At 37.4% G+C, this 23,909-nt stretch overlaps 1 protein-coding gene across 4 annotated transcripts; it reads right to left on the reverse strand.

Moving 5' to 3' along the window:
- Positions 1–521: 521 nt before the first annotated feature.
- On the reverse strand, positions 522–23,715 carry LOC137389736 (sterol O-acyltransferase 1-like). 4 transcript variants are annotated; one of them, XM_068075819.1, is made up of 14 exons: positions 23,618–23,715; positions 18,767–18,928; positions 17,797–17,891; positions 16,305–16,447; positions 15,417–15,470; positions 14,287–14,394; positions 12,213–12,355; positions 11,993–12,120; positions 11,751–11,902; positions 10,621–10,817; positions 10,070–10,245; positions 5,436–5,577; positions 5,093–5,238; positions 522–1,194 (listed from the first exon to the last, which is right to left on the reverse strand). In XM_068075819.1, the coding sequence occupies exons 2-14, from the start codon at positions 18,891–18,893 to the stop codon at positions 1,102–1,104; spliced, it is 1,704 nt and encodes a 567-aa protein (XP_067931920.1). In that variant the 5' UTR covers positions 18,894–18,928; positions 23,618–23,715; the 3' UTR covers positions 522–1,101. The 4 variants fall into 4 exon arrangements, with proteins under 4 accessions (XP_067931920.1, XP_067931921.1, XP_067931923.1 ...); XM_068075820.1 differs by lacking the exon at positions 23,618–23,715 and adding an exon at positions 23,385–23,552; XM_068075822.1 differs by lacking the exon at positions 23,618–23,715 and adding an exon at positions 23,373–23,552.
- Between the last annotated feature and the right edge of the window lie 194 nt (positions 23,716–23,909).

Raw genomic sequence — 23,909 nt, forward strand, 5'->3', positions numbered from 1 at the left:
GTCAGACTTGGGAACCCTAAAGCCATGGGCTCAGTTCTGGTGACTGCTTCTGTTCCCAGTCAGACTTGGGAACCCTAAAGCCATGTGGGCTCAGTTCTGGTGACTGCTTATGTTCCCAGCCTGACTTGTGAACCCTAAAGCCATGTGCTCAGTTCTGGTGACTGCTTCTGTTCCTAGTCAGACTTGGGAACCCTAAAGCCATGCGCTCAGTTCTGGTGACTGCTTCTGTTCTCAACCAGACTTGGGAACCCTAAAGCTGTGGGCTCAGTTCTGGTGACAGATCAAATGACCAATTACGAACAAATGACCAAACAAACTTTTGCAGAAGCGTAGAAATGTAACGCTAGTTCCGTGGAAATGTAGTGTGCAATAATGATAATAATAATACAGCGTCCAATATACCCATGTAGCTATATGTGCAAACAGTGACATCTCGGCAATAGTTGTTCGAATGGCTGACTGTGTATATGTATAAATGCGTAAATACTTGTTTTATGAAAGCATAATAACCATGCGATACAGCAAGTTGCTGAAGTCTTTAATTAACATACTAAATATAGAAAAATATGGTAGTGTCACAATAAAATGGTTATGTAATGCGATTGGTTATCTATTGGGGTCAAAAGTTGAAGCCTGGGAATGAAGACAATAAAGCCCAGATTGATATTAAATGCCTAAAAACAAGTAATTCTGCTCAAACCAGGAAGGCAGCAAAGGTTAAATAAAGGTTGAATAAAAATTGAGCAGATGCATTGTTCAAAATGACTTGTAGAACAAGAACTGCCAGATGAAAATAAGAAAATTGCATTGTTGTTGTTGGCTAAGTAAGGATTATCAAGTAGCAATAGTATAGATAAAGATTACAAGTGTTTGTGTAAGCATTGCCAACCACAAACAGTCTTACAACTATTGGTGTATGTTTAAAACTCTCAAACGATCACATTGTCTTTTTTCTCTTACGTAAAATACTTAATTTAGCGCTGATAAAATTATTGTCCAATCATAAAGGGTATAACGTGTTGTAAAAGAAAAAGCTAGTACGATGGTATCTTGAGCATAAATACGAAATGAGGACTTGTTAAGGTTGGCTCTGTCCAATAGCTAGCCCATTGAGAAGTTTCCTGTAGCGGCAAGAGATGATGCATTCGCTTCACAGAATAGCGATCTTGGGATGAGATAGTCAACGAAAGAGTCCTAAAAGATGGAAGTTAGGTGTTTCTATAGCTACTGAAGAGCCATGCTCAACTTCACTAGAAAATTCTTACAACGCAGGCAAAATTTGTTACAGATAACGCTTCATGTATTTTAAATATTCTGAAAACTATGTTAACACTACCACAATGAAGTAATCTGTTGCCTGAACAGACAAGCTCTTAGAAATGTGTATATTGTCATATTGGCAAACCTCGACATATGAAGATGATTCATTCCACCAATTTCTTGATATAATTTCAGCAAATATTCTGATAAGAATGCATTTTGCTTTAATTTGTTCCATAGAACTAATAAAACGATAAATACTTAAAATAATTACATATATCATTAAAGCCAACACATTATGTATTGCCAGATAAAAGAGATAATATGAAAACCTTACCATATAAATAAAAGCTTAATTAATGTAAAGATTAAGTAAAAGGTTTTGATTGCTACTTCACCTAAGTGACACAGAAACAAAAAGTACAGATTCAGCCATGCATATGTTGGGTGCTAGAGTGAGCAGTGGAAATACACAGTATAACTTATTTTAACTTACACTACATGTACATGTATATATAGTTTACATTCACTCAATTTACATCATCTTAAAACTATTTTTGTTTTATTTTTAAATTATCCTAATTTTTTTAATCGCAAATTATGATGTTTCAAAAAATGTTGGATGGCGGGTGTTGAAAATTACTCCATAGTGGAAACAAATATTTGTTCACCATAATGGAAACAAATATTAGTGGAAACAAATAAATGTTACCATTGCATGTCGAACAATACGTATGTAGAGGTGATCGTGAGTTGAGGTTTGACTCTATAATATATTGAGGTGTTCACAATTTTCCTTATATAATTTTTTATATCATATAATATGTTATATAATTTTAAAAATGAAGAGAGAATAGCACTGCAGAGACAGCTAATTCAAATACATCACTTTTCATAATATATCATTATTAAATGTAAATCATACACTTTTTTCAACTTTAGTTTATCAACTTTTAAATTTAAAATAGTTGTATTAGTTAGCTCTAACGGCCCATTAGTCGTGAATGATACGATATTAAGAGTAATGCTAACAAAGAGAGCTCTGAGAATCACTGGTTTGTATTTAGAATGGTCTCCCAGGCACCTTTTTCCATAAATGCTACATAAACCTACCACAACCTTCCCTGTAAATATCTACAGTAGTTTATTTCCATGTCTGATTGTAAGTAGCCTTACTGACAACTTCAATGTGGCCTGTTTTTACCGGAAACATTGTGTAACCCTGTGTATATGACAGCTTATGATAGAGAAGAATAACCGTTAAATTCATGCTCCACTTAAATTCACAACTGATAATATCACAAGTACTTGAAGGGCTGTGAAGTACTTGAAGGGCTGTAGTCAAACCATATATTTCTGTTATTTGTACAACACTATGAAGCCTAGGCTGCGTTCGGTCATTAATTTTTATTATCTCTCAGATGACAATACAAATGTTTGTCAAAATATTAGACCAATCCATATTCTTAGCCAAAAATAACACCGGTGTACGAACTATGAAAACCTTTTATAATAATCCGTCTGTAGTTATATGATTGGATAAAAAATTTATTTAATGCCTCATTTCTCTTGTCATTTGATTTACTAGGTTTTTTGTTTCGTTGCTGTCATCACTTTTCATGAACAGACAACTCTAGTGTGTGGCTGACAAGAATAAAACTGATCGGCGAACCAAACTAGAACCGGACCTTCGTAAAGGAGCTTTACTCTCCACACCGACTGACTATAGGCTGGTCTCTTCTCTTGTGTAACTCTACTCAATGATATTAGACACCAACGTTTCCATAAAACAACATTGCTAAAAATCTGCTTTGGTCTGGCAGATGCGAAGTAGCTATAGTTACCCTGAAGCTGCAAGGATTTCAGTCTCTATACCCAAATAACTTAATTATTAGTAATATACACATGACACTTTAGAAAGTAATGATGTAAGAATCAATAAAAAGAGGCTTCTACTGTCACCATCACCTTCATGCTAAAGACAGGCAAATTGTAGCCTTGGTGATTCAGGAAACGGGCGGTGAGTAGATAAAAGTCCCGATAGAGATACAAAATTAGTCTATTTCGGACTGAATGAATATAATATAGTTTTTATATTCATATCTGATATTTTTGTTATTTTATTTTTGATTGTCATGGTCAACCTACCCATTCCCATCTTTTTTCTCACATCAGTTTCACTTTCTTTCTCATGATAACTTTTAACTCATGATAATTTTTTAAAGAATTAATCTGAAGACACTTGCTGGTGTCTCTCTATTATTTGTTGTTGTAACTACAATTTTTTGAACTAATATTTTTGAAAACTATGATTTTAAAACTTAAAAGTAGCATTCAAGCAATGCGGTACCAAAATATCTGAAGGAGAACTGGGTACTTTTGTACCGATTTACAAACCTGCAATGCTTCGAGAAACTATGGACATAGTATGTTAGAAATTATCTTGTATGCCGAGACAAGTATTTGCTCAAATATTAGATCTCAAGCCAAAACATTCGTATGTCAAGGTGATCGCAAGTTGAGGTTTAACTGGTTATAAAACAAAACAAGTGCCCACAGTTTGGATCAACTAGACAGGACATTTAAAACTACATTTTCTAAGTTAATTTGATTTAAAAATTATCACTCTATACTAGAAATTCCACTGTCATACAGCCCACGACCAAAGTGATATTGGAAAAAAGAAAGGGTACTGATGGTTGAGAAATGCAATAATAGCAGTCAAATGGCACTGCAGTGCAATAGGATAACTGCAATGGTAGCTGCAATGTACTGGGTGTGGGTGTTATTATATACAACAAACAGCAATAATGAAAGGAAAAGATTATATGTTTATATCTCTCCCCTGCAATAGGAGAAATGCAATATTGGCCAATATTAGAAGTAAAATGCACTGATATTATTAGAATAATCAATATTATTAATATAGTAATAATATAAAACCAATGCACTATTTTGTTTACATTTCAAAACGTCATAGCTAACAATATCAAGAAGTATCAAAAAGAATATCCAAACTTAGTAATAGTAATACAGTAATAATAGAAAACCAATGCACAATTTTGTTTACATTTCAAAACGTCATAGCTAACAATATCAAGAAGTATCAAGAAGAATATCCAAACTTATAATTAAATATCGTAATCTCATAAGAATCGTTAGAAAAAATATCATCGTAATTTCCTTTACTTACACTGCGTTGGACATCAGTTAGAATACCAAAGTACTCAAATGTGTCTAAAATGTCAGATACTTTGAAATCGGCAAAAATGAAACGATTTCAGTACTCCTACATTAATTACAGAAACCTTCGGCAATTCGACAATGCTATAGACTGGTGAAATGTGCACGTTTTTTTTTCGTGAAATGCGCACGACTTAATCGTTCTATTCCCTCTCACTCGGCGTTTCAATTTTGGGTCTTAACTTTGATAAAAGTGTGGCTTAGCAAGTGTTAATAACGATTTTCGTCCAAATAAATCTGTCTATTTGCGTATAATTCGATCAGATGGGTAAGTTTTAAGAGAATTTCGATAATTTACAAAGACTTGGTAACATATTTAAATAGGTTTGTATGTGTTTTGTATCGTTATTATACTTTAACGACTCTACAAAACGATGGTTAAATTTGTTGATGAAATTTTGATACAAGGGTTCGTCTCATTGTTGATGAGTAATTTTCGGGATTTGTGTGCCCATGTGCATTTATCATACATCTCCCAACCAATCGCTTCGCTCTTGTTTGGTCGTGGGATTATATTTTTGTCAAAATGAGTTTATTGTAAAATGGTGTTTTTTCTCAAACATCCACTAATTGTAGAGTAGTGTCTTACCTCTATGACAGGAGGGCAGTTTTTCCTGGAAAAGTACTCGACACTGTAGAGGCACATAAGCACACCATTGCCGGCAAAGAGCATTACCCACATAAATATGTTGGAAGACCTCTCATGCACTCCGCTCGTCACATACATGAACCCAACTGCAAATAAGAACAACTACAACGCTAGCAGAAGATTGACCAGCAACAAACAGGAAACATTTCCATACTCAATCCGCAGACAGTAAAAACACAATCGTGTATATCAAAATAACAATTGATGGTTTTCACAACTTTGAGTGAAGCATTTGGTTGTCTAATAGCTGCTTCCATTGCACCACTATGTTTGGTTGCCTCACCTCCGACAATTGCAAAAAGAACGAAGAGGACTGGATAAAAGAATCGAAGGGCCACGACAAGGATGTATTCATGGAAGGCAGCTGAAAGGAAGAAGGTGCTGTACATTGCCAGCCAGCGAAGATGCCTACGGAACCCCAGCAGCTGCAAGTAAGGAAAGGAGACAATAACACTATTATGGGAAAATATATTGTCTGATTGATGATGAAACATACCTGAATGGTGAAAAATAAAACTACGGTAAATATTTTGCACTGAAGTGTAAAAAAAGACAAGACAAAGCAAGAGTTTTCCAATTGCTGGTGACTGCACTTGATAATATGAATACACTGACATGACCTCTCTTTACCTTGGCTACAACTAAAAGATTTGAGGTGACAGTGTGAACTTTATGACCACCGCTATACTCCAGTTGCTGATTAAGTAGAAAAGAATGTAGAATTCGTTTACTAATCTACATGGCTCAAGTGAAATACTAAAATGGTTTGTGCTATGAATAGAATAGTGCTTACAGTACTGTACTGAGTTATCCAGGCAATAGCTAAGAGCCAGTTATGACCTGATCACATCATATATTTTCCATTACGTGCACCTGATTATCAAATTACAAACAAATACGCAACCAAATGTTTGACTGCTCATTCCATAAATTATATTATTACTCATTGAATAGAGTACAGAAAGACATAGCGCCAACAGGTTTTTATTTATTGTGCCGTTACACTCCCTATGTGGGTCCTCTGAATTGGCTAATGCAAAAAGCAATTGTTAGGGGCGTGTGCATATCTATCAACTTGGAGTTATTGTCTCCATGCCACACTCAACAACATACAACTGACACTTTAATTCATCTATTGACTAGAGGATGACTCCCCATTGAATCCAATAAAAATGTTTTTCATTTACCAAAGACTTTTGTAATCTGGCCAGCATTCGTTTATTGTAGCTTATATACATGAATCGTTATAGAAAAAACTTCGGTCATCGTTTTTAATTATGCTTCGAGAGCCATATGTTTAACCACCTTCAACGAGGCCTACTCGACTCGGCTATCATGTAACATTGTTTACCACACTACAACAGAAGTATTTATATTCTTCTACAACTGTGAGGGGTAGGTAATTGCTGCATGTGTGCCCCATACTCGTAGCCCTTACAGATTAAAGGTGAAAACACACTAGGCGATATTTAGCACGATATCGCTCAGCGTGGCGTTAACTCGCTCATGCAGAGTGATAACGCTAGACATTCTCTATCACAACTTTATCGTGAGCGACATGCATTTCGATTGGTTGAATCTTCCCAGAATGCATTTTGATGGCGGGTAATTATTTCTTATCGATGTTCACCAACATACAGCAGCAACATTTTGCTATTTTGTTATGATTGAAACATCATCCGAATGAACACTGAATTGTTCATAAATTTAATAAAAGCACTTCTAATCCTGTACGACATAATACACAAAAATTAAAAAAAAAAACCTAGTTAAAAACCAACATTTGGAGTCGATCGTTGCACAGATTGACCATCTTGAAAATGGTAAATATTTAATCCATTATATATAATAAAAAAGTACTAGTGTACTATAAAGTAAACTATATATATAAATCATAAGATATCACTGCTAAAAATACAAAAATTGTTTTTTCTTATGTCTTCTTGCAGTGTACAACCCGTAAAAGTGAGATAGGTCTAATAACAAACGCGGAAGTTATTTACGTCGTTGCCTAGACGTCGTTGCCACATTGACTTACCTAAATTTATTAACAACTCCGAAGAAACTCATGAAAAGGAATTTTATTGGCAGTTTATGAGCAAGCCACGTTATCGTTTGCTGGTGAATCGTTTAAGTGTGTATAGGCACACGCCAGCGATATTTCCGCGATTCTCATGATGCACGCGATAAAATTGCCTAGTGTGTTTGGACCTTAAGAATCCACATGCTACATGTGCCCCATACTCGTAGCCACTACAGATTGAGAATCCACATGCTACATGTGCCCCACACTCATAGCCCCTACAGATTAAGAATCCACATGCTACATGTGACCCATACTCGTAGCCCCTACAGATTAAGAATCCACATACTACATGTGTCCCATACTCGTAGCCCCTACAGATTAAGAATCCACATGCTACATGTGCCCCACACTCATAGCCCCTACAGATTAAGAATCCACATGCTACATGTGTGCCCCACACTCGTAGCCCCTACAGATTGAGAATCCACATACGACATGTGTCCCACACTCGTAGCCCCTACAGATTAAGAATTCACATGCTACACGTGCCCCACACTCGTAGCCCCTACAGATTGAGAATCCACATACTACATGTGCCCCATTCTCGTAGCCCCTACAGATTAAGAATCCACATGCTACACGTGCCCCACACTCGTAGCCCCTACAGATTGAGAATCCACATGCTACATGTGCCCCACACTCATAGCCCCTACAGATTAAGAATCCACATGCTACATGTGTGCCCCACACTCGTAGCCCCTACAGATTGAGAATCCACATACGACATGTGTCCCACACTCGTAGCCCCTACAGATTAAGAATTCACATGCTACACGTGCCCCACACTCGTAACCCCTACAGATTGAGAATCCATATGCTACATGTGCCCCACACTCGTAGCCCCTACAGATTAAGAATCCGCATGCTACACGTGCCCCACACTCGTAGCCCCTACAGATTGAGAATCCACATGCTACATGTGCCCCACACTCGTAGCCCCTACAGATTAAGAATCCACATGCTACATGTGCCCCACACTCGTAGCCACTACAGACTAAGAATCTACTTGCTACATGTGTCCCATACTCGTAACCCCTACAGATTAAGAATCCACATGTTACATGTGCCCCACACTTGTAGCCCCTACAGATTAAGAATCCACATGCTACACGTGCCCCACACTCGTAGCCCCTACAGATTGAGAATCCACATGCTACATGTGCCCCACACTCGTAGCCCCTACAGATTAAGAATCCACATGCTACATGTGCCCCACACTCGTAGCCACTACAGACTAAGAATCTACTTGCTACATGTGTCCCATACTCGTAACCCCTACAGATTAAGAATCCACATGTTACATGTGCCCCACACTTGTAGCCCCTACAGATTAAGAATCCATATACTACATGTGCCCCATACTCATAGCCCCTACAGATTAAGAATCCACATGCTACATGTGCCCCACACTTGTAGCCCCTACAGATTAAGAATCCATATACTACATGTGCCCCATACTCATAGCCCCTACAGATTAAGAATCCACATGCTACATGTGACCCATACTCGTAGCCCCTACAGATTAAGAATCCACATACTACATGTGTCCCATACTCGTAGCCCCTACAGATTAAGAATCCACATGCTACATGTGCCCCACACTCATAGCCCCTACAGATTAAGAATCCACATGCTACATGTGTGCCCCACACTCGTAGCCCCTACAGATTGAGAATCCACATACGACATGTGTCCCACACTCGTAGCCCCTACAGATTAAGAATTCACATGCTACACGTGCCCCACACTCGTAGCCCCTACAGATTGAGAATCCACATACTACATGTGCCCCATTCTCGTAGCCCCTACAGATTAAGAATCCACATGCTACACGTGCCCCACACTCGTAGCCCCTACAGATTGAGAATCCACATGCTACATGTGCCCCACACTCATAGCCCCTACAGATTAAGAATCCACATGCTACATGTGCCCCACACTCGTAGCCACTACAGACTAAGAATCTACTTGCTACATGTGTCCCATACTCGTAACCCCTACAGATTAAGAATCCACATGTTACATGTGCCCCACACTTGTAGCCCCTACAGATTAAGAATCCACATGCTACATGTGCCCCACACTCGTAGCCACTACAGACTAAGAATCTACTTGCTACATGTGTCCCATACTCGTAACCCCTACAGATTAAGAATCCACATGTTACATGTGCCCCACACTTGTAGCCCCTACAGATTAAGAATCCATATACTACATGTGCCCCATACTCGTAGCCCCTACAGATTAAGAATCCACATGCTACATGTGTCCCATACTCATAGCCACTACAGATTAAGAATCCACATGCTACACGTGCCCCATACTCGTAGCCACTACAGATTAAAAATCCACATGCTACATGTGTCCCATACTCATAGCCCCTACAGATTAAGAATCCACATACTACATGTGTCCCATACTCGTAGCCACTACAGACTAAGAATCCACTTGCTACATGTGCCCCACACTCGTAGCCCCTACAGATTGAGAATCCACATGCTACATGTGCCCCACACTCGTAGCCACTACAGATTAAGAATCCACATGCTACATGTGCCCCAATTACTGGCCATGGCAAAAGGAAAATTATGAATATTATCAAATGCTCCCTTTAAAACAGATCTGAATGCTAAACAAAAGCTCAGCCATTGCCGATCGTACTTAAATGTAGAGCACTTCATTAGTAAATATTATAGCAGATAATAGGAACCAAAATGAACAATATCCTTGTCTCCTTTTGTCTGCAAGTGCCTCATATATCAGCCGATAGTTAGCAAGTATGTATAGTGATACGTAGTGTACATAGTGATTTGATAACAAGCCATACTTACCATATACACATCCTGATAAACGTACGAAAAGAGCCAATCATGTACGACTACATTCCAGTTCCTGTAGTAGCCAGAGAAGTTGGTGCAGTTCCACCAGTCCTTGTAAAACAATCTGTCTCCAAATGTCAGCATCTCAGCCCAGGCATTCAGCCAGCAATGGAGAATAGCAAAGAAGCCTGCAGCAGAATACAAACTGAAGGAACCCGTCTCAGCTCTTAAAGGTCTTGTTAGTTGCATGTTTCTAAGTAATGCCCATCTATACGCAGTGGCGCCAAATGCAAATCGCACCACACAGCTGCCCCGCCTTGACTCTGAGAGAACCCAGGGATAGTTATAGGTCTAACCTAACAAATCTAACCTGCCTGCGCATTGCTGGTCTAAGTCTAGACTTGATTGGAAAATTTTTGGCTAGGGAAAAGCAGATTCCAGTTTTAATCTTTTTTATTAGCTCAGTTAGACAGACGAGTAAACCCCCCCCTCCCCCCCTCCCCCCCCGACAGATACTGATAGCCCAAGTCAATAGCCTGTGCTGACCTACAGCCAACACTTACCTATGAGCAACACAAGTGTGCCTGGCATCATACAACCAAACATGGATACAACAAATGACTTGACCGTCACATGATCTCTGTTGAAGTTGTGAAAATTTGGAATGCAGAATCTCATGAAGATGTAGTATGTGTAGAATATGCATATGACCAGCTGGAACACATCAAACACCACAGATGTCCAGTTGATCTCCAGCGTTCTAGAATAATCAAGGCAATGATTTAATGATTACGTTTGCTTTTATATCCAAGCAACTCAACACAGGTCATGTACCAGACGTACAACTGACATGTGTCACTTACAACTGACATATGTCACATGCAACTGACATGTGTCACGTCATCATATGAGGAAAATCCTGCTGTGTTCAACTAGCCTAGGACCATTGTAAAAAGTTGTCAATACTGTCATACTTCATATTACATAATTGGGTATGCAATACGAACTTTGGTAATCCATGACAATACATTCACAGACCTTCAAGCCATCTACATGCTGCCTGTATTTCTATGGTAAAAGCAGCCTAAAGTGGAGAAGTATTGTGTGTGCAAAGAGGTAAAGTATGAGCCAGCAGAGGCTGACTTTACAGATTTCGTTAGGGACCTGAACCAAGACAGCCACACATAGTATCACACTGCCTAGGAGAAGAAACGAAAAGTTAGGCTCTGTATCAACCGCAGTAGGTAAGCTATAACATATCCATTTAGTCTGCTCTACTAGACAGTTGTGCGCCGTAAATGTCTTGGATTCGAGCCCCAATAGGGAAGGTGATTAGGTGTGTGGTGATTTTTTATACCAATACTCTACCACTAGTCATTTACATACCAGACACGTAGATGCGGACGTTTCTGCCTAGCAAATTTTTATAGACAAAGCTCAAAAGATTGCAAGAGTGAAAGAGCAGAGTTTACAGCATGGGAGTTTAATTATTTACACATTCCATGACAGGGAGAATATCTAATGAGAATATACACGACTAACTGCTACGGGGTGAGTGACAATGTGGAAGTTAAATTAATCAGCACACTAGAGTGAAACAGAGGCTATTAGACTGAGGAGGAGTTTGATCTCCGATGCCAGGAATCCTGGTTGCCCTGGGGTGAGGTGACCATCGCCATCTTACACCACTCACCTCGGATACTCATCTCGATAGATCAAGGTCGGGGCGAAAAGGAAGTAAAGATACCGAGAGAAATCCAGACCTTTGGTGACCTCGTCTTTTGAAGAGAGTTCTCGGGCAACATTCTCACGAATGAACGAGTGAGCCTTCATGATCATCCGGACCTGATATCAAAGACATGAGTGCAATAAAAGCATTAGATAAATAGAATCTGAGATGTGGACTCAACTAAGAGAAGTGGGTGTAAAGATAACCTGTTCTATGACAACAACGAGGGTAGATATTGGTGGAAGATCATATTCAGCCAGAGTGTAGACTGGGAGAACAAGGAAGCCAGCTTGGTAGAGTACGTAAAGTAAGAAGAAGCCCCTGTCCACCCACTCTGCAACAGCAAAGGTTAGTTACTTTCATGTGCCGTGCAATGCGCTAGTAATGAAAAGTAAATGATGCAGAATGATTAACACAAATGCTTACTGCGACTGCGGTGGCGAGATTGAATCCAAATATTGAAAAGAGGATAGAGACTGGTGGTTGATGTCATCATAAATAGCCAAATGCTAATCACTAGCGAGAACTTTCCAAACCCCCAAGAGATCAGGCCGAAGTCAATTTTGATTCTAAAAAAGTTTTTATTTAGTATTAACTAGTGTGCATTATATATGCCTATTATTATATATACCTATATGATATGCCCTCTAACAAAACAGGATAGATAAGGATAAGGATACTTTCTGGGTTGATACAACATGGATTGTTTTCTTTTACAACAAAATAGCATTGTTAGTTTTACTAATCCTTTCAGCTACCAAAAATTTAGTTTCTTGAGAATAACTATAATATATGGCAGGCAGTCATTGACAAAACAGTCTTAGAAACCGAAGAGGCGGGTACCAAATTTCTGGTGTACCAATCTAGATCCGCCCATAAAAACTCTTTCTGGATCCTTACAACAGCCATGCCTCAGCATTATATTGTATTTTTCTGTAAATCTCTAAACCTTGCCACTACGTACATAACGTTACATTATAGACTTAGTTGCGCTAAGAGACACTTCAAACAGGTATGTGGTGCAGGGGATATGGCTATTTCTACCATGCAGATGAAATCTGGAATGTTTTATATAATTTTAAAACAAGTGTAAGAGATGAAGACTGCTTGGATCGATACAATCAACAAACAGCGACTATGCCTCCTTTAAACTAAAAAGCAGTGAATTAGAGGTACACTAAGATAACTATGTAACAATCCTAGCACACCAACATACTATTTCTGATGATTAACATGGACCAAGAAGAGGAAAGTGCAGACCAAGCCGGCACTCCCTCCCTAGACTATTTCTAGAGCAAGGGACTATATAACATAGCACACACTTGGCACATTGTTCTATAGAAGTGGGCTGTGTAACACAGCTCTTCTTCCTCATACTATTCCTATAAGCGATGAACCGTGTAATAAATGTGATAAAGAGATGAAGTTCCGTTAAACATTATAGCTGGAGCTGATATCATCGGTCAAAGTACAGCTCAAGTAGAGCGTGTCACAACAGTGAAGTATTTCCACTAAAGATGAGACAGGGTCTTAAGTTGTTTACGCCATTCCTCTCACAACAATAAAATAGTTAATAAAGCAAAGAGTACACTCCTTTTGTTGAAATATTTGTGATGTGTTGCCAGTGTAGTCAAAGCCCAAAGCGATATTCAACTGCCAGTCTTACAAGGATTCAAATGAGTAAATTTCAGGACAATTCGCGGGAATCATATTTCTACGCATGCTGAAGGTCTGAAGTTCTCCAAGTGTAACATCACGCCTCTTGTTACTAAAGCCTGGTTTCCATATGACAGCGCAATGATCGCGCGCGGCCCAGTGATCGTGCGCAATGAATTTCTTGGGCTGCGAGGCAGTGTTTCCATATCGCGCGTAAGCTCCATGCTTGCATTGGACAGGGTGGATATTTTCCTTACTTTTTCGTAGGAGAGACATATTTCTTCGGAAAAACAGACCTCCGTTGCGAAATTACGCTGTCATATAAAAATCAGGCTTACTCTTTCGTACGGGAGACCGATTTCTTCGGAACAAAGCCCTTTGCTGGAATTGTGGGATAGGTTGAAAAGGTCTAGCGGTGTATTGTGGGATACATAATCGCACGCACCCATCGCAAGGATCTATTCCGTTGGATACTTGCGATCAGCGTTTGCACGTCGCGCGACCGTCGTGCGTTGACGTTTCCATATCAAAACTGGCCTACGCACGACGTCGTGCGCCTTGTTGCGCGCCTTGCGCTGTCATATGGAAACCAGGCTTTAGTCTACTCATAATTCACTAGACTATTAGCAAAACTTATCAGAGTCAAACAAGATAACATCTGACACCGAGGAAAAGATGATAACAGCTCATGTAGGATAACAGTAAACTGTGGATAAAAATGTAAACATCATAATTTAGTGGGAAAGATATAAAGAGGGCCGTGTATATGGTAGCATTAGGGCACAAAATCATCCAAACAACAACTAAAACTAATTGATATTCTGTTTATGACATAAGATCTTACCTCCCCTCCTCCAAGAAGTCATAGACAACTGTCTGTACGCTAAAGATGATGAGTATGGCAGCGAATATGTTGTAAACTGTTCTAATATGATTGATCTTCAGCAATTCCCTACAACCAGTGTTACTATTTACTACATATAACTATTGACAAGCAAGATTGATGAAAGATAAATCTCTATTGTGGATATAAAAAGAGCTTGTAACCTGAGGTAACCGTGAAGAGAAAAGAGCATGGTAACGTGGTAAGAGAAAACAGCTGCGCTATATATATATATAAGCTATCAAAAGCTATTATTAATGGTAAAATATGCGCAGCAAAAATTATCATGTTAGACCAACACGTCTCCCGACGTTTTAACAAGAGGTCACTAACTACTATCCTACTGCTGCCTAAACATCTAGCAGAAGTTAGGGCGGCAGTAATAAACAGCCAGGAATACCCGTGAATCGTATCAATAAAATGTTTGAGAAGAACTCAAGCTAACTATGACCAGATAACCCTCTATCTGCACCAAACTTACTTCTATCAAACCTGTTTGATAACAGCAGTTGATAACAGTGTTCTTTATTACACTAGAACATATTAGGCGCTCAAATTCATCTAGGATTAAATAATTCTACAGTGTATTATAAAAAGACCTTTTCGAATGAGCAGAACTTATTGTGTCAATGTGTAGCCCATATTTTCAAATGAGTGATCTAATGGCAAGGTGCGGTGATCTACTGTTTGTAAACATGTTACAATGTTGACAAATGAATTTGTAAACATTTGACAGTATTACCAACTTTTAACCAAACTGTTTAGTGTCGTGAAACAAGTTGAAAGTCAGGCATTACTTCACAATACAATTACGACTGAAAATGGAACAAAAGAAAGGTGTTATTAAGCTACATAAATCTAATCCAATGAGCTCTTCAACAGTCCTTAAATATGTATAACATCAATCCAATGAGCTCTTCGACAATCCTTAACAATGTATAACATCAATCCAATGAGCTCTTCCACAGTCCGTAACTATGTATAACATCAATCCAATGAGCTCTTCAACAGTCCTTAACTACGTATAACATCAATCCAATGAGTTCTTCAACAGTCCTAACTTTAGCGCAATTCGTAACAAGGCCACTCACGTTAACACCGAGTCTCTCGTAGTAAACCTTTTCTTTGTTACTCTTTCCTGAGACCTGCAAAATACTAGCTGTCATAACTGCTGTTGCAGATACATTACTTTATCTTGACATCAACTGAATATACCATCTCTATGAGGCACTCCATGTATGACTAAAATGTGGGTATTATTATAATAGACCTTCCAACAAAGCACTGGCCTTTTTAAACTTTTTTATTTTCAGCTCTGTAAAAGGCCCTCATTTAATATAACCTATTTCATTCATAGACTTCGCCTGTATTTTTACTAAACTCATTTAATGGTGACTAGACAACCACAAATAGAAATACACTTATGTTTTATCTTTGGTTAGCCGATCAAAAAATACAATGTGCTATGCATCATTTATTATTATTATATTATTATATAGTATTATTATTATGCATCATTTATTATATGTAGCGACAAAAGCATTTTTGAACTTGTACGTGAAAATTGCCAAGGCCCTCATAACATAACAATAGGTACCGGTATGTTACATCATATGGAAACCGATGCCTTTATCAGAAAATTCCAAGGATATAAGAAGTGAACGCTCTAAGAGTCTTTTCAAGCAAATTTAAATCTTCCAGCTGTTTTCTGTATGAGTCATTACCTTTCAAAAATACCCGCTTTGATTGTATATTGATAATGAAGTAACACATTCAAGATCAATTCTACTTCATCTCTACTTTTATTAGATGTGAACGATATGATTATTTCTTGTAACATCCCAGTAAGCATAAGACTTAGTATGCTCAGAACAAACAGAATATCTGAGGCATGAAACTTGATTATCCACGATTACTCAGGCTAATCGTATTACTTTAGATGCGATTTACATGCTGCAAAAAATATAAACTTAATATACTTAGAACTCGTAAACGAGAAGTTGACTCTGTCTGGCACTGAAGTGTCAAAACCATTTTGCACCCTGGCAGCACTGTTCACTGCTGACTCCAATAAAGATCTATACTCTAGTGAGAATTTCTCATGGAGCTGTTCAAACGCCATCTACAATGTGATACGTGTAAATAAGGTGTATGGAACATCTTCCACAGAATATAAGTATGAATAGCGTGAGACAACGAGTACACAGCTGCTTGAGTGAACAACTTGGAATATGCAACATTAAAGACATCTATCACTATTTTATAAGAGACCCAAATAGGATTGGTTAGCGCTGGTCCAGCCATGCATAAGACCAACCGGTGCAAAGGTGTCAGATATATTACATGGAGCAGTTGAAAGTGACTACAAGACCGAATGAGCCGCATACAACACTAGTGCATATAAAATCCACCTGCCATGTTTACATCTGTCATTAAGCTACAGCTGATATAGTAGCAATGCCTTCCAGACAGACTTCTAGAAAAGGCAATGAACACCAGAAATATTTACCAACAGCAAGTTTATAACATCGTGTTTAACAAAAGGTAGGTAAAAATCTGAGCAATTCATCTTTTTCAACTATCCTATTAATGGTCTCTCGAAATTGTCATCACTCTAACTGACCTAGCCTATATTCTTATTATAGTTGGTAAAAGTAGACAAATAAATGCTTTAGTCACACAATGCCCATGTAAATAATGGAGACATTTTGGCTAATGGTTAGTCAAACTAACAATAACCTAAATAAATGTAATCTATCTTATACTTGCAGAATGAAAACATTCAGACATTACAACATAAATAATATTCAATCAAAAGTCCAATCAGAAAGATACATAAAGTTAGTTTGGCATATAATCATAACTCTGATAGTTGTAAAGGTTTATCACCAGTGATGATTAGTGAAACAAGTAAATCCAGTACTCTGATAGTTGTAAAGGTTTATCACCAGTGATGATTAGTGAAACAAGTAAATCCAGTACTCTGATAGTTGTAAAGGTTTATCACCAGTGATGATTAGTGAAACAAGTAAATCCAGTACTCTGATAGTTGTAAAGGTTTATCACCAGTGATGATTAGTGAAACAAGTAAATCCAGTACATAAAAGTTGATATAAATAGGGAAGAGCCATAACAACAACAAACGGCTTCAAAAGTGTCATTGAACTTTCAACTATCTGTTCAACCAGAGCAGCCATGTGAATGTTGATACACAAAAGAAAGCGCAATATCGACTACACAACTTCTCTGCTTAAGAAAGTAGAACAACCATGATAGGCGTTCAGGTACAAAATAGCAACAGAACTATGCAAGTGTGAGAACGGTATAATTATTGAGGTGACCATGTTAGCATATCACCTGCTGTTCGTGTTTCCAGCCAAATGAACCCAACTAAATGAGCAGTGGTTACTGGTGCACCGGTACAATAAATCAAATAGATGAATAGCTTAAAGAATAACAAGTACTACTAACACGAGCTTCCTTAGAGATGGCACCGAGTTTGTTGGCAGCGCTGAAGTTCGATGAATCATATCGGCACGTTTCTGGAGGAGACAAACCGCTAAACTCTATAAAATTACATGCATTGGTTAAAAAAAATTCAGATACAGTCAAACTTCGACATGTGAAATTAATTCATTCTGAAAAACAATTCATCCTATGTAAATACCGTCAAATCCGAGCAGATGTTCCTATGAGAATATAATGAAATTCATCAAATTTGTTTTACAGCCCACACACCTACAATAACTCAAAAATTCTGTGGTCAATAACAAACAGCAACAAAAAATGCATTAGATAAAATTATAAAAAAGTCATATGTAACAAATTTAAATATAAAAACTAGATTAATAAAGCGATATTCAATAATGAAAGGTCTTTATTGTAACTGTACCAGAGAGACATGCAGACAGGTTTGGAGGTGAAAATGATGATAGTGATACATGGCACAACTTACTCCAACTTAAACTAGGTGAACTTGGCTTATCATTTTAATTTTTTTTAAATTATCTTTCATCTTCACATATTTCACTTAATCTTACAGATAAAACGTTTCACGGAACTTTAAATGTTGCATGTCAAAGATTATTTTGAGTGCAGAGTCAAATTTTTGCTCAAATTTGAAATCTTATGTTGGGAGATTCGTGGGTCAAAAGAATCATAAACAGAGGTTTGACATTCCCATTGAATCAAAGACTGGTAGACAGCCAATCAACAGCCAATGTTTAAAATTGATAAAGTAAGCTGCATTTAATTATTGTTTGCAAAAACAATCTATTATCACATCTTGCACATTGGGCAGGCTGCAACATGATGTATGATAGAGTATATATTATCGAAAATATGCAGACAAAAGCCAGAGCTGCAACTAGAAAAAGTGATGATGTTTTTGCACTACACGGAAAGAGATTTCAATAACAACCTGAGCACTGTTTTGTCTCACCATTTTCTTGTAGTTGTCTATCTTCTGCTGAAGAATCAGAAGCGTCCGAATGTTGACTGGATGAACATTCGCCTTTGGAATGTGATGAGACCCGCTGGCGTAGCGAAGTGTCCTGCACTTCTTCCATTTTGCATACCGATCAATAAAAATCTAGCCTTGCGCCTGCAAGTAGAGAGCACACTGATCAATTATACACACCTTTGGACAAGCAGATTTCCACATAATATAAAAATGTATAAAAAAGTATCGAATGATCGTGCAATAAAATGACTCTACCTATTTGTTTTTGCGTGTGTATAATACAAGAGTAATGCATTTTACATTCAACAGCTACAAACTCAGACCATTGAAAAGGTAAAAAACAGAGTAATGAGAACAGAGATAATACACACAGTTGGATGCCGGTAAACCATATATATAGAGGATACTGCAGATGTGTTTAAAATTATACAAAAATCTCGACTTATTCTCAAAGAGAGCGATAAACATATATGAAATGATATCATTGATTTGCGCTATAGATTTGGAACAAGCCCAATTTCATCGGTTTGGAAAGTGGTGTTTTTCATGAAAATACACAAAAACTGCATGGAGATACAACAATGGTAACTCTTTATGATCAGTTTGCTTTGATGGAAAGGCGTAAACTAACTAAAATAAATAGAATACACAATACCACTTATTTATGTGATTTATAACTTCAAAACGTACAACTTTCATGTGTAAATATGCCTTATTCTTCTATTCATGCCATCTTACTGCTAACAGCATCACTCATTTGGTATCAGTTTAGATACCTTCAGAAAGTGAACTGTGTCCTTTTGAAAATCCTTTTAGTTGGCTAAGGTTTTGTTTAACAGAAGTTCGTTCCTGCATTGAATAATCTATTCAAAAATTGCTTTTAAATTATTCACTTGCTCATCTCTTTGATAATTAGCGAACAAACTATGGTTTTGTAAAATTATACAACAGCCTTTCTGTGATTGTGTCTCAAGTTTTGTGCATAGACATCAAAAAAGAATTTTGGCACAACCCTAGTGGCCATCTCAGACAAACACACTAGACAGATATATTCCCTTGACCATTTTTTCATTCTGTTTAGGTACTAAGTAGCAAAATTATTTCATGGCCAATTCATTTGATAAGTGATGAGCAAAGATAAGAGGGCACTCTTTTCCATAATCCTACGTTTCTGCTTAATGATTTTCTGAAATTTGCTATCAAATGAATTGACAAAAATATTTTTAATTAAGCTTTAAAACATCTGTAGGCTTTTTCGTCAAAAGCTAAACTTCAGCAAAAGGCATAGCAAAAACATTTGAAACAAATGACAGCTTGTTAAACCGAACATGAGTTTCTAATCAAATTACAGAGAGACAATTTTATGGAATGCCAGCAGTTGACATCTTTTAGTGAGACCATACTACTTTGCCAGCTACATAATTGTTCTATTTTTTTCCTAATAGGACAACTCTAGTCATTTTGAGTGACCCTGGCCAGTATGCCACACGATATAATGATATAAAGGAGTAACAGTAGTCCTAGGTTAAATTTTGATTCACTATGTTTCCATGACTCGCATAGCATAATCCGTATGATTCACATAATTCGAACGATCCGCAAGTGGAGTTACTTAGCAATCCAGCATTTCAATGAACACCTGGCGATGCGGATTTAACACCAGTACTTGACCCCATAGGTCAAGTATTAGCCTAATTAATGAATCTATAAATAACTAAGCAGTCTTGTCACGCTTAGCTTAGCAGCGATCGTTCGGAACGTTGGCGCATTGAGACTGGTGAAATCGAAATAAAAACGACTGAAGCGTGAAAATGGTTTTAATGTAATAGCCATCGATATTCTAATGCGAATTAATCGCAAGTACCGTTTCCATGATTCGCAAGCACGATGAATTCGATAAAGTTTTGCGGATCGCAAAACTCGCTTAGCTTGCGAATTTATGCGAATAGCTTGCGGATTTATGCCGTTTCCATGACGCGGATAACTTGCGGATTGGCTCTAATTTGCGAATCATGCGGGTCATGGAAACGCAGTGATTGAGTCTGATAAAAAGAAGACATTCATATTTGTAGTTCTGAAGTGGATAAGGCAGTGTTTTGATGCAAGAACATTAAACCTATACAGGTTTTAGTCTTGGCTCATATGAACTATGGCATGTGGTGAAATTGCCGAATAATAATGCTTTAAGAATCTCGTTGTTGTGATGGTTGTTTATATCAGTGATCTGCCAAGATTTAAAATTTTTTAACTTGAGTTTTCAAGCATTACGGAGTCTTAAATATCAGTAGCTGGTCCTACTTTTAAAAACTAAGAGCTCTAAACAAGGCATACTAGCTTGATTATTGAGATGAGTTTTTCCCCCTCTACTGCATTTGTCGACATTGTTGTGATGGCCTATGATTTGTTTTCTGGGTGCCTTTGCGTTTATTTTGGTTATCACAATTCTACATTGTTCACCCACTACTACTTTTGTGCTCATTATTGCAAGTTTTTATATTGTTCCTACACGAATGTAGGGTGACCATTGTGCCTTTTTACTCGCTTGATAAAGGTGACAACTGACTTTGTATAAAATTTGTGACACGCGCCATACATGTTAAAAAACAAAAGTGCTTTGGTGTGAGCGAAGAAAGACTAAAGAGCAAATAAACACGCAATTAAATAGCTTGGCATGTTGAGTTGTTTTACATGAGAAAAGGTGCAAAGCCAAGTGTTTGGCAGTGTTAGCAGTGTGATAGCAGAAGATCTCTAAAAACGAAACAATTGAAAGATTTAGGTCAGACTGTATAATTATTCAAGATATTTATTTCCTCTCACACACCTGAGTAACAATTGCATATATATATGACACTTTCTGGTAAAAATGATGTCTTCATATCTTGTAACTTGAATTAACCAAAATCGTTTGTCTTTTATTAATAGAGGCACTTAATATGTGTAACACTCCCATGTCATTACTGTTATTTACATATAAGATCAGTGAAGTGTATTTAGTACAATTAAACTGGCATCATACATGATGCACTTGGACACAAAAACGTAAAGGTCACAGCGAGCCTAAAGGAACTATCAGTTGACCATTTTATGACAGAGCACTTTTACTATGTTTAATACTATGGAGCTGGATATTGCTTTAAACAAGCTAGCTCTTTATGGAGATTATCACTAGCTGAGCTGTTTTCATGTCATGTTAAGATTGGTAATCGTGGCTTTTATGTTTGTGTGCGCCTAAAAAGTTTTTCAGTGATTTTCAGACTAAAGGTTGATACATATTTACGATCAATTTTCATTGTATCATCTTGATTTTTGTGCGGTGTACAAAGAACACAATAGTTGCAGACTTGGTGGTACATCTTGACCTTTACAATAATGCACTTTAAAATAAAGCATCACTGAATCTGAGAGCTAGAGCAACTGAGTGTATGTAATCTTCAGAAGCTGAATGAAGATGTTGAGTACAAAGAATACATTTACAATCTGTAATGATAGAGATTATGTTGCGAAAATGGAAATGAATGAGGAAAGCGAGGAGACTGGCGTAAAAGGAAAAAGGAGGCAATGGAAAGTATTCAAAAAAAAAGCGTGGTGAGAGTGAAGAAGATGGCACAAAAATGGAGAAATCATAAAGAATATGTGTATGCACATTCATACCTGCCAACTCTCACGCATTGGGTGTGAGACTCACGCAATTGCCCCATGCCTCACGCTTCTCACGCCCGTGTCACACAATTGCCCCTTTTACCCAAGCAACCCTGTTTTTTGTCTCAATCTTCAAGTAGTAATCATATAGTATACTTACTACTAATAAACAACTACGTATAAACATATTTGCGGCATTCTCATCTATCAATAACCTCCACGACATGTGGTTTCCATACAGAGTTATATTATCTTTCGCTGTGGTGTTTTTATACACTATGAAAATTTACCCCCCTTATCAAATCCTCGCGTTTTCATTGCCCCCCAAAATACTCTCACTCCTTGCCCCACTCCAAGGTTGGCAGGTCTGTGCACATTACGTGTCAACATGGTTGTATTTGTATAAAAAGAACTGTAGGAAAATAGTGAAACAATAAAAAGTAAGGGAGTGAGAAAAATAGAGCAAAAAAGGAATCAAGAGAAAATAAAAATCGAAAAATGAATAACCAGAAATTCATTTTACGAAGTAATTATTAAGGAATAATAAAACTAATAAACGAAACAGGTTAGTAAAATCAATGATATACAGCCTGATCAATGATATACAGCTGTATATCATTGGTAAAATGTAGGAAGCGTGTGAATAAAAATAAAGAAGAAACGTCTTTTCTCCATCCTTTTTAATTGGCGAGTTTTTTGTCTTAGTTGAAAAAAATTTGATCCAGTATCAGTTTTTGCTGACAAATAAAGGGATCGCCAAACGGTTTTGTAATAACTCTGATTATACTGAAGTTGAAATTATAAACCCTTTCAAACATTGCTAAGTTATACGCAACAACGTAGGAAAACCTATATATTAAATACGTAAGATCTGACGTTTCACAAATGCTTATAACAAGGACACAACACATACAATTTGTACCTCTATCTTTTAATATATGTATACCCCTTTGGTCACCGTTGACTCTGTATTTGTAGCCTTATGGTCCGCTGTTGTCGCCTTTCCAACTGAAGACGTCGCCAAAGTTTTTTTGCCGCCTGTCTAACTACGTACTAGGTCCTGTTAACGTTCATGCCAAATCTGTTAATTTGTCGGCCTCACAATTATTAACACTTTCCATCCATATTTAACTAGTTCTAATAATCTAACGCTTTTTCTAAATAAAAGATCAAAACAAAAAAATTACTAACGTATATTGTCTAATAATGAAGTTGATGGGTAATCGAGCAATTTGCCAGATAGTGAAGAACCTCCACTGCTAGATAACACACAACTTAACAACGGTATTTCGCCAAGAATGATTAGCCGCGTGGTGCAGTACTATATGTACATGTATTCATTATAGACATAAATAAGAACGCAGTCTATTCAGTTGACACTTGATTTAAATAGTTTTACCAATTAACATTAGCAATCTTAAAAATATTTCGATGTTTATAAAACACTTAGCCAATAAATTATTTGCTCTCAATAGCGTTGCCA

The sequence above is a fragment of the Watersipora subatra genome, chromosome 3 (assembly GCF_963576615.1).
Source record: "Watersipora subatra chromosome 3, tzWatSuba1.1, whole genome shotgun sequence".
NCBI lineage: Eukaryota > Metazoa > Bryozoa > Gymnolaemata > Cheilostomatida > Watersiporidae > Watersipora > Watersipora subatra.

Bases quoted from the DNA above. Each gene is read 5' to 3' on its own strand.
- LOC137389736 (XM_068075819.1), bottom strand. From the start codon at position 18,893: ATGGAAGAAGTGCAGGACACTTCGCTACGCCAGCGGGTCTCATCACAT. The intron at 12,356-14,286 runs GTAAGATCTTAT...AAACTTTTTTAG, and splicing joins GACTTCTTGGAGGAGGGGAG to AATCAAAATTGACTTCGGCC. The intron at 11,903-11,992 runs GTTATCTTTACA...CTTTGATATCAG, and splicing joins TCGTTGTTGTCATAGAACAG to GTCCGGATGATCATGAAGGC.